This window comes from Salmo trutta, chromosome 16 (genome assembly GCF_901001165.1).
Source record: "Salmo trutta chromosome 16, fSalTru1.1, whole genome shotgun sequence".
In the NCBI taxonomy this organism is placed as follows: Eukaryota; Metazoa; Chordata; class Actinopteri; order Salmoniformes; family Salmonidae; genus Salmo; species Salmo trutta.
Window position 1 is genome coordinate 56,436,835 of NC_042972.1, and position 12,520 is coordinate 56,449,354.

Below are 12,520 nucleotides of genomic sequence, written 5' to 3' on the forward strand. Positions count from 1 at the left end.
TCAATCAATCAGATTCCAAACTCTCCACCATTGCCAAGACCAAAGCGCTCTCCAAGGATGTCAGGGACAAGATTGTAGACCTACACAAGGCTGGAATGGGCTACAAGACCATCGCCAAGCAGCTTGGTGAGAAGGTGACAACATTTGGTGCGATTATTCGCAAATGGAAGAAACACAAAAGAACTGTCAATCTCCCTCGGCCTGGGGCTCCATGCAAGATCTCACCTCGTGGAGTTGCAATGATCATGAGAACGGTGAGGAATCAGCCCAGAACTACATGGGAGGATCTTGTCAATGATCTCAAGGCAGCTGGGACCATAGTCACCAAGAAAACAATTGGTAACACACTACGCCGTGAAGGACTGAAATCCTGCAGCGCTTGCAAGGTCCCCCTGCTCAAGAATACATATACATGCCCGTCTGAAGTCTGCCAATGAACATCTGAATGATTCAGAGGACAACTGGGTGAAAGTGTTGTGGTCAGATGAGACCAAAATGGAGCTCTTTGGCATCAACTCAACTCGCCGTGTTTGGAGGAGGAGGAATGCTGCCTATGGCCCCAAGAACACCCTCTCCACCGTCAAACATGGAGGGGGAAACATTATGTTTTGGGGGTGTTTTTCTGCTAAGGGGACAGGACAACTTCACCGCATCAAAGGGACGATAGACGGGGCCATGTACCATCAAATCTTGGGTGAGAACCTCCTTCCCTCAGCCAGGGCATTGAAAATGGGTCGTGGATGGGTATTCCAGCATGACAATGACCCAAAACACACGGCCAAGGCAACAAAGGAGTGGCTCAAGAAGAAGCACATTAAGGTCCTGGAGTGGCCTAGCCAGTCTCCAGACCTTAATCCCATAGAACATCTGTGGAGGGAGCTGAAGGTTCGAGTTGCCAAACGTCAGCCTCGAAACCTTAATGACTTGGAGAAGATCTGCAAAGAGGAGTGGGACAAAATCCCTCCTGAGATGTGTGCAAACCTGGTGGCCAACTACAAGAAACGTATGACCTCTGTGATTGCCACCAAGGGTTTTGCCACCAAGTACTAAGTCATGTTTTGCAGAGGGGTCAAATACTTATTTCCCTCATTAAAATGCAAGTAATTTTATAACATTTTTGACATGCGTTTCTCTGGATTTTTTTGTTATTCTGTCTCTCACTGTTCAAATAAACCTACCATTAAAATTATAGACTGATCATTTCTTTGTAAGTGGGCAAACATACAAAATCAGCAGGGGATCAAATATTTTTTTCCCCCACTGTATGTATGTATGTATGTGTGTGTATGTGTATGTATATATATATATATATATATATTTGTTCTTAGTTGTTAAGCTAAATATCTTTCTCTGAGCAATTGTATTAGTAAACATTTTTATAATTTCTCCCCAAAAATTTAGCATACAATTTAGCATACAACGTAACTCAGTATTTATTTTGTATTTTTTTGCTCATCTTTATCAAGGTTGCCAATAATTATGGACCTGACAGTACAGTATATATTGATCGATGTTTATTACGTATGGTACCTGTACAAAATATGTGTGACGTTTCTGTGCATAATCCTTTGTACTGTATGTGTTTTGTAATGTGCTTCCGCAGGTCAGTAAGACAGGAGCAGAGGGAGCTGTGCTGGATGAAGCTAAGAACATCAACAAGTCTCTGTCTTCTCTAGGAAACGTCATCTCTGCTCTAGCCGAGGGAACCGTAAGTCTAGTCCTCCTGTTACATCCATGATTCTTCATCTTGGTGTTGTGAAATCAAATATAAATTAATGGATTTTCTAATTAATAAAAAATATAAAAGGAAACTGGAATGTGGACTCAATGATGTAGAAAGTGATTCTGCAGCTGCCACCAGTGATGCCAACTTAGCAATTTTATTTCTAGATTTAGCAACTTTTCAGACTACCCTGGCAACTTCTTTTTCAAACAGCACCTAGCAACAAATCAAGCTGCTTTTAAAAATGTATTTGGAACTTTTAGCAACTTTTGAAAAGTGACTCAAATGCTAAAATGCACGCATTTTCCCTCTAAATGACACAAAAAAATTATTTTCTCTGTCACACACTCAGTCACAACACACGTGCTTGGCTGCAACAGTGCATTGTGAGTGACATCAGCAGCAGGCGCTCAGCTCGTGCACAGGCAGCAGCAGGCCAGCAGCAATTTCAGCAAATTGCATATCATTGTTGGCTGACTGCAGCAGCAGTAGTATGCGTTCGACGAGACAAACCCAATGAATATAGTTGGTCACGAATGTTTGATCTTGAACAGAACTTACAACATCAATGAATATGTCTCAATCAAAATTGTACAGTCAGAAGTATAGAAAAGAGTGGGAGTCTGTACCTGAATTTAAAGGGTGGCTGAAGCCAGTAATTGGGGATGATTGTCGGGCATACAGTGCGTACTAAAAATCAGACATGCTTGCAAAAATGTATGACATCAAAAAACATTGTGCTTCAGCAAAGCATATAAATAAATCAAAACCATACAACCCCGCAACGCAGTCTACATTACCACAGTTGGTTAAGAAAGTGGATAACTGCAAAAGTGCAGAAGCTACTATGGAAATGGCCATTGCGGAGCATTGTTCGCTGCAAGCATGCAACCATTTAGATATGGCTTGCAAAGCTGCCTTTTCAGATTCTGTGGCAGCAACAAACTTCCAAATGCACCGCACCAAGTGCACAGAAATGATTAGAGGAATACTGTCTCCTTATTTTCTCAAAAGGGTAACATCAGATGTGGGGGATGAAGTTCAGTCTCCTTTTGGATGGGTCCATTGATGTCAATGTCTCGAAATACCTGGGTGTAGTGATTTGGTATTTCAGTGCTAAAAAAATAACCGTTGTGTCCACATTTCTCGGGCTGGATAAATTGGAGCGGGGCAATGCCAGATCAATAGCAAAGCCGGTAATTGAGTTTCTTGAAGTGTAACCTTAAAAAAGAGAATCTTCAGGGTATTGGCACTGATAATGCGTCCGTGATGACTGGGGTGCACAACGGGGTGCACAAGATTTTAAAGGAAGAATGTGCATTGCCCAATTTGGTACTCATCCGCTGTGTGTGCCATTCTTTACAATTGGCTGTCAGTGCAGCATCCAAAGAAACCATCCCTAGGAGCGTTGAGTACTTAATCAGGGAAACCTACAACTGGTTTTCGATTCCCCCAAAACTGTGCGAGGCATACAAAGCAGTGTATGCCACCATATCCTATATATATCCTCTATGGGCTAGGTGGGACGCATGCGTCAACAGCCAGTGGAATCGAGTGGCGCGATATTCAAATACCTTAGAAATGCTATTACTTCAATTTCTCAAACATATGACTATTTTACACCATTTTAAAGACAAGACTCTCGTTAATCTAACCACACTGTCCGATTTCAAAAAGGCTTTACAACGAAAGCAAAACATTAGATTATGTCAGCAGAGTACCCAGCCAGAAATAATCAGACACCCATTTTTCAAGCTAGCATATATGTCACAAAAACCAAAACCACAGCTAAATGCAGCACTAACCTTTGATGATCTTCATCAGATGACACTCCTAGGACATTATGTTATACAATACATGCATGTTTTGTTCAATCAAGTTCATATTTATATCAAAAACCAGCTTTTTACATTAGCATGTGACTAGCATGTGACTAGCATTCCCACCGAACACTTCCGGTGAATTTACTAAATTACTCATGATAAACGTTCACAAAAAACATAAATTATTTTAAGAATTATAGATACAGAACTCCTTTATGCAATCGCTATGTCCGATTTTAAAATAGCTTTTCGGTGAAAGCACATTTTGCAATATTCTGAGTAGATAGCCCGGCCATCACAGGCTAGCTATTTTGACACCCACCAAGTGTGGTACTCACTAAACTCAGAATTACTATTAGAAAAATTGGATTACCTTTGCTGTTCTTCGTCAGAATGCACTCCCAGGACTTCTACTTCAATAACAAATGTTGGTTTGGTTCCAAATAATCCATAGTTATATCCAAATAGCGGCGTTTTGTTCGTGCGTTCAAGACACTATCCGAAGGGTAAAGAAGGGTGACGCGCCCGACACGTTTCGTGACAAAACATTTTGAAATATTCCATTACCGTACTTCGAAGCATGTCAAACGCTGTTTAAAATCAATTTTTATGCGATTTTTCTCGTAAAAAAGCGATAATATTCCGACCGGGAAACCCTGTTTTCATTCAAAGACGAAAAAATAAAAACATGGAGTCTCCTCGTGCACGCGCCCCAGTCTCATTGTTCTCAGATCGACCACTATCCAAATGCGCTACTGTTTTTCAGCCAGGGCCTGCAAAGTCACCATTCATCGTTCTGGTGCCTTCTGAGAGCCTATGGGACCGTTAGAAAACCAAAACCCCTGTTTTGGTTAGAGATGATCAAGAAGGCCAAGAAATAGTCAGAGAGAGCGCTTCCTGTTTGGAATCCTCTCAGGTTTTGGCCTGCCAAATGAGTTCTGTTATACTCACAGACACCATTCAAACAGTTTTAGAAACTTTAGGGTGTTTTCTATCCAAATCAAACAATTATATGCATATTCTAGTTACTGGGCAGGAGTAGTAACCAGATTAAATCGGGTATGTTTTTTATCCGGCCGTGCAAATACTGCCCCCTATCCCCAACAGGATATTGAGCCAGTGGGAAGAACTGAAACTCCACTTTCAGTTGACCAAGGCCAGTGAGCAATGCTACATGGTGGATGTGCTCCACGCCATGTACATGGACAAGACCAACTATGTCTACCTGACATTCTTGAATTTAAAACAATGTCCGACGTACAAGTTGCAGTGAAGTCATTTGAGGGAGAGCAAACAGATCCTGTCAAGCTTTTGGACAATCTGGTACACATCTTAACATCAATTTGCAGCCGAGTAGTCAACCCTATGGCAAAAATTGATGTCCTGAAGGATGCCATTAATGGACATCTCAGTCCATCACCATACCTTGGGTACCTTTTCGAGAGCACGGTGTACCAACTCAGTCTTGCGCCAGAGGACAAAAAGGTCATTCGGAGACAGTGCATCAACTACATTGTTGCTTTAAGCAAGGAGCTGCAAGCAATGCTCCCAGTCAACCTAGAAGCCTTGCGAAACATGGCCTTGTTCAGTGTTAAGGAAACGCTCAAGCACAATAAAGGCACCACTGAAATTATCAAAGTAGCCGAGCTACTGGGGTATAAGCCCCAAACAATTGATAAAATTGTTTCCCAGTGGAGAAACATCCATCTGTTTAGGTGGGACTCAACTGAAAATACAGTTGAGTTTTGGAGTGAAGTGAATAACTACACGGACTCTTTCGGGTCAAATCCATTTGAAGAAGTGTGCAAAGCTGCACTCGCTGCCCTCTCCTTGCCACACTCAAATGCGGAGGTTGAACGGCTGTTCAGCCAAATGAGTGTGGTCAAGTCAAAGTTAAGAAATAGAATGTCACTGCACACTCTCAACTCCATACTCCTGGTGCGGTATGGACTGACGCTCGCTGGTGATATCTGTTACCACCATAAACTACCAAGTGAAGTGCTGCAGCAGTTTGGCACCACAGCAGCATACAGCTTTAAGGCCACTCCATCCTCTTCTGCTGTTTACAGCTCCGTGACAATGCAGTTGGACAGTGAAGATGAAGAGGATATCCTTGCCAATCTATGATTCATCATATTTACAGTACGTATGCAAGGAGTGGACTTTCTGGACCTGGCGGAGACACACAGCTGATGGTGACAGTGTGCACTGCAGTGTCAACGAGAACAGTGGCAATATCTGGAGGAAAACATTGAGCAGCTAGCCAGCCAAGCAGCACAACAACCTGGAGAGAGCTGAAGAGAGATGCCTAGCGCACACATCATTATTTGGGTTAAGTTGCTTGTTCAATAAGATAGCATATATACCTTGTTATTAGCTTGTACCAATAATTGTTGATCTGTTAGGTAGCATGTTAACTAACTACCAATACACTGCTTCAAACTTTAATTGTTCAGAATGTGTAGGTTTACTAGTTAAAAAGAAAATAAATAAAATGTAATTGTTCAATAATGTGTAATGTGTAAATGTTCAATAATTCATTGTGTTAATAAAAATATCTGATCATATAAAATGTGTTGTGTTTATATTACTTTTACAAATAAAAATATGTGATAATAAACAAACAAATCTAAACTAACAAATGTCAAATCATATTTTTCACCGAGATGGCCAGTCAATTTGAGTAACGTTATTGTGTATTCTACGTAATGACGCAGTTTTACGTTATTACGTAATGACGTCATCATGCAATGACATCACAATATAATTTAGCTACTTTTAGCAACAAATCGACCTGCCCCTAGCAACTTCCCCTGAAAATTAGTTGGCAACACTGGCTGCCACTGGTTCAGCAATTCATGTATTTTCTACTCTCCTTCACCCCCCCCCCCTCCCCTCCCACCCCTCCCCCTCTCCTCTCTCCCCCTGTAGAAGACCCATGTGCCATACCGTGACAGTAAGATGACCCGTATCCTGCAGGACTCTCTAGGGGGGAACTGCAGGACCACCATGTTCATCTGCTGCTCTCCATCCAGCTACAACGACCAGGAGACCAAGTCCACACTCATGTTTGGACAACGGTAATACACACACACGGATGCATGCCCGGACACACACATGCACATCCCTTGGTCGTTGCTGTAAAGCATGAAACAAAATGGAAGGGAGGGTGGTGCGGCAGGTGCTGCTTCTCCTACGAATGCTGTTATTTTATATAAACAAGGCTTTTAGTGTAATCTAAAAGCTTAGCAGTAAATGTCCAAGTTGATTTATAGTGGAATGTCTGACTAGTCTTATATCCTACACTCCCCTGCAGAGTTCTGTCTCAGTCACACATTTCTCAGAGGGGTCTCTTTATAAGAGGCAGAGAGAGAGAACTAGAAAACAACTGTGGAACAATATTAAAACATCATAATGTGTATATATATTGTTCATCTGAAGTCTAGGACCCTATACATGTAAGGAGGGAGGGATCTTATAACCCCTCCCCTTCTTTTAATACAACATAAGCATAATCAATTATTCTAATACATCAACCATTTGGTACAGCCCCAATCATGACCCCTAGGTAAACTCCTGACAACTTCCTCTGCATTTCAGAGACATGGCTCCATAAAAACTCTCCACATGCTGCTTTGATTGTGCCTGGCTACAATGTTTTCAGGAGAGGCAGGATTGAAGGAAGAGGAGGGGGTCTGATGATTTACATTAAAGAACATATCCGATGTAAACAAATTGAGTGGTCATGTGATAATGAACTAGAATGCATTGGCCTGAATGTTACACTGTCTACCCAAATGTATTTTACCCTTATAGGAATGTAAAAAGTGTGTTTTTTGATCAGTTTAATAACATGCTTAGGGAATGTGATTTTGGGAAAGAGGTCATCTTAATGGGAGATTTTAACATTAATTATGAAGACAAGTCTTGTAGGAAAACCCATGAGTGGATCACTAATACCTTTGACCTTACACAGCTAGTTAAAGGGCCAACCAGGGTGACTTGTTGCTCTAAAACACAGATTGATTTGGTGTTCAGTAATAAACCATAGAGAGTGTCTAAATCACTCAATATGGTTACTGGGCTATCTGATCTTATAGCCAGAAAGCTTTCAGGGAACAGGTTTAACCTCTCTAATATTAGAAAGCCAGATCAACTAAGAATACCTAAGAGTGAATTAAATTATTTTGAAAACGCAATTAAGAGAATTAACTGGAATGATCTCTTGACCTATACCGATGTGGAAGCTGATAGTCAGGTTTTTCTATCCACAATCCAGACTACAATAAATGGCTTCCTAAAGAAAATCAAATCCAAACCTGGCCAAAAGAGCACTCTTCCTTGGCTAAATGGAGAAATCTGGAAATTGATGAAAGAACGAGATTGTGCTCTAAAAACAGCCCTAAAATCCAATTTAGAGCATGACAGACGTAGGTTTACCATGTTGAGAAATAATGTGATGAAAGAAATCAGACCGGCCAAGGCAAACTTTATTAACATAATTGGTGAAGCAAAGGGAAATTCAAAATTGATCTGGGAGAATCAAAAAAATTTAACAGGGAAAGACCATAGTAACACTGCAAAAAGACTAGAAATCATGGTGAATAACAATCTAACACAGGATGCAGTCGAAATAGCAATAGCCTTCAATTCCTACTTTATTGACTCTGTCAGGGAACTGACACAGTACCCCTCCACTGGTTTCTTGGGCTCAGTGCTAGCGAATGACGCTCAACCTGTCTTCATCATAAGGGAGGTTTCTGAGTCAAAGGTGAACAAGGTGATTAGCTCACTAAAGAACTCTAAAGCCAAAGATGTGTTTGGCTTGGACTCTACCTTTCTTACATCTAGACGTTCCGCTAACGAAACACCGCTCCAATATCCAATGATAGGGCGTGGCGCGAAATACAAACTCCTCAAAAATCCGAAAACTTCAATTTTTCAAACATATGACTATTTTACACCATTTTAAAGACAAGACTCTCCTTTATCTAACCACACTGTCCGATTTCAAAAATGCTTTACAACGAAAGCAAAACATTAGATTATGTCAGGAGAGTACCCAGCCAGAAATAATCAGACACCCATTTTTCAAGCTAGCATATAATGTCACAAAAAACTAAACCACAGCTAAATGCAGCACTAACCTTTGATGATCTTCATCTGATGACACTCCTAGGACATTATGTTATACAATACATGCATGTTTTGTTCAATCAAGTTCATATTTATATCAAAAACCAGCTTTTTACATTAGCATGTGACGTTCAGAACTAGCATTCCCACCGAACACTTCCGGTGAATTTACTAAATTACTCACGATAAACGTTCACAAAAAATACAACAATTATTTTAAGAATTATAGATACAGAACTCCTTTATGCAATCGCGGTGTCCGATTTTAAAATAGCTTTTCGGTGAAAGCACATTTTGCAATATTCTGAGTAGATAGCCCGGCCATCACTGGCTAGCTTTTTTGACACCTATAAGAAAAATGTTATTACCTTTGCTGTTCTTCGTCAGAATGCACTCCCAGGACTTCTACTTCAACAACAAATGTTGGTTTGGTTCCAAATAATCCATAGTTATATCCAAATAGCGGCGTTTTGTTCGTGCGTTCAAGACACTATCCGAAGGGTAACAAAGGGTGACGCGCGGACGCGTATCGTGACAAAAATTTTCAAAATATTCCATTACCGTACTTTGAAGCATGTCAAACGCTGTTTAAAATCAATTTTTATGCGATTTTTCTCGTAAAATAGCGATAATTTTCCGACCGGGAGTCGTTGTTTTCGTTCAAAGACTGAAAATGCAAAATGGACTCTTCATGTGCACGCGCACGCCCGTCTCATTGTTCTCAGATCGACCACTATCCAAATGCGCTACTGTTTTTCAGCCATGGACTGCAAAGTCATCATTCAACGTTCTGGCGCCTTCTGAGAGCCTATGGGAGCCTTAGAACGTGTCACGTTACAGCAGAGATCCTCTGTTTTCAATAAAGAGAGTAAAGAAGGCCAAGAAATGGTCAGAGAGGGCACTTCCTGTTTGGAATCTTCTCAGGTTTTGGCCTGCCATATGAGTTCTGTTATACTCACAGACACCATTCAAACAGTTTTAGAAACTTTAGGGTATTTTCTATCCAAATCAAACAATTATATGCATATTCTAATTTCTGGGCAGGAGTAATAAACAGATTAAATCGGGTACGTTTTTTTATCCGGCCGTGAAAATACTGCCCCCTATCCATAACAGGTTAAAAACGACAAAGAGTCACTCATTGGCCCCATTACTAAGGTCACCAACACATCTATTGGTCAGGGGGTGTTTCCAGGGGTATGGAAGTCGGCCATAATAACGGCCATCTTTAAATCGGGTGACCCTGCTGACGTGAGTAACTACAGGCCATTAGTATACTACCTGTGGTGTCGAAGGTTGTTGAAAAGTGTGTAGCAGAACAACTGACTGCCCACCTTAACAACAGCCCCTTCACATTACACTCCATGCAGTTTGGCTTCAGAGCGAAACACTCCACAGAAACGGCCAACTGCTTTCTGTGTGAAGTACAAGATGGACAAAGGGGGCGCTGTTGGGGCTGTGTTTCTGGACCTAAGGAAGGCTTTTGATACTGTTAACCATGAGGTTCTCATCACAAAATTGTCCAAGTTCAACTTTTCCCCCGATGCCTTGAGATGGATGAAATCATACCTTGAAGACAGAACTTAGTGTGTCAGAGTGAGCAATGAGCTGTCGCCCACTCTTAGCTATGATGTGGGCGTGCCCCAAGGGTCAATATTGGGGCCCCTCCTGTTCAGCCTGTACATTAATGCCTTCTGTCTGTACTGGGTCTGAAGTTCAAATGTATGCAAATGATACAGTGATATATGTGTGCATGCAAAGAGCAAACAACAAGTTGCACAAGAACTCACTACTGTAATGGTCCAGGTTACAAAGTGGCTCAGTGACTCGTGTTTGCATCTCAATTTGAAAAAAACTGTCTGCATGTTCTTCACAAAGAGGGCAACAGATGCTACTGAGCCAGATGTCTACATGTCAGAGGAGAAGCTCTAGGTGGTATCTGATTTTTAAGTACCTTGGCATCATACTTGATTCCAACCTCTCTTTTAAAAAGCAGGTGAAAAAGGTAATTCAAATAACCAAACCACCGGCACTTTTACTGAAACGTTGATTAATGTTCACTCTCCCTGTAAAAATAAAATAAACTCAAACACGAGAATTTCACTTCTGACAGGTACTTATAACAGTGGTAGGCCATTCCTTCTCTTGATAGAACAAAAGTGGTACCTGCTGCCTGCCAACCCGGTAGCGGCAAACCTACCGATTCTACTTGTACAGTCGTGGCCAAAGGTTTTGAGAATGACACATATTAATTTTCACCAAGTCTGCTGCCTCAGTGTCTTTAGATATTTTTGTCAGTATGGAATACTGAAGTGTAATTACAAACATTTCATAAGTATCAAAGGCTTTTATTGACAATTACATGAAGTTGATGCAAAGAGTCAATATTTGCAGTGTTGACCCTTCTTTTTCAAGACCTCTGCAATCTGCCCTGGCATGCTGTCAATTAACTTCTGGGCCACATCCTGACTGATGGCAGCCCATTCTTGCATAATCAATGCTTGGAGTTTGTCAGTATTTGTGAGTTTTTGTTTGTCCACCCGCCTCTTGAGGATTGAGCACAAGTTCTCAATGGGATTAAAGTCTGGGGAGTTTCCTGGCCATAGACCCAAAATATCAATGTTTTGTTCCCCGGTCCACTTAGTTATCACTTTTGCCTTATGGCAAGGTGCTCCATCATGCTGGAACAGGCATTGTTCGTCACCAAACTGTTCCTGGATGGTTGGGAGAAGTTGCTCTCAGAGGATGTGTTGGTACCATTCTTTATTCATGGCTGTGTTCCTAGGCAAAATTGTGAGTGAGCCCACTCCCTTTGCTGAGAAGCAACCCCACACATGAATGGTCTCAGGGTGCTTTGCTGTTGGCATGACAAAAGACTGATGGTAGCACTCACCTTGTCTTCTCCGGACAAGATTTTTTCCAAATGCCCCAAACAATCGGAAAGGGGATTCATCAGAGAAAATGACTTTACCCCAGTCCTCAGCAGTTCAATCCCTGTACCTTTTGCAGAATATCAGTCTGTCCCAAATGTTTTTCCTGGAGAGAAGTGGCTTCTTTGCTGCCCTTCTTGACACCAGGCCATCCTCCAAAAGTCTTCGCCTCACTGTGCGTGCAGATGCACTCACACCTGCCTGCTGCGATTCCGGAGCAAGCTCTGTGCTGGTGGTGCCCTGATCCCGCAGCTGAATCAACTTTAGGAGACGGTCCTGGCACTTGCTGGACTTTCTTGGGCACCCTGAAGCCTTCTTCACAACAATTGAACCGCTCTCCTTGAAGTTCTTGATGATCTGATAAATGGTTGATTTAGGTACAATGTTACTGACAGCAATATCCTTGCCTGTGAAGCCCTTTTTGTGCAAAGCAATGAGGACGGAACGTGTTTCCTTGCAGGTAACCATGTTTGACAGAGGAAGAACAATGATTCCAAGCACAACCCTCCTTTTGAAGCTGCCAGTCTGTTATTCGAACTCAATCAGCATGACAGAGTGATCTCCAGCCTTTTCCTTGTCAACACTCACACCTGTGTTAACAAGAGAATCACTGACATGATGTCAGCTGGTCCTTTTGTGGCAGGGCTGAAATGCAGTGGAAATATTTTCTGGGGATTCAGTTCATTTGCATGGCAAAGAGGGACTTTGCAATTAATTGCAATTCATCTGAGCACTCTTCATAACATTCTGGAGTATATGCAAATTGCCATCATACAAACTGAGGCAGCAGACTTTGTGAAAATTTATATTTGTGTCATTCTCAAAACTTTTGGCCACAACTGTAGAATCGCCACGCTCATCAGTGGCTTTGAGCCAATCAGAGAGCACGAACCCCCGCGTGGGGGAGC

At 41.8% G+C, this 12,520-nt stretch overlaps 1 protein-coding gene across 2 annotated transcripts in view; it reads left to right on the top strand.

Annotated features, from left to right (window-relative positions):
- LOC115151079 (kinesin heavy chain) overlaps window positions 1-12,520 on the top strand; it is a 140,566-nt gene that overhangs the window by 73,031 nt on the left and 55,015 nt on the right. For both annotated transcript variants that reach the window (XM_029695041.1, XM_029695042.1), the window contains 2 exons: window positions 1,604-1,708; window positions 6,478-6,626. In XM_029695041.1, coding sequence (XP_029550901.1) covers window positions 1,604-1,708; window positions 6,478-6,626 — 254 coding nt within the window. The remainder of the gene's footprint in view (window positions 1-1,603; window positions 1,709-6,477; window positions 6,627-12,520) is intronic.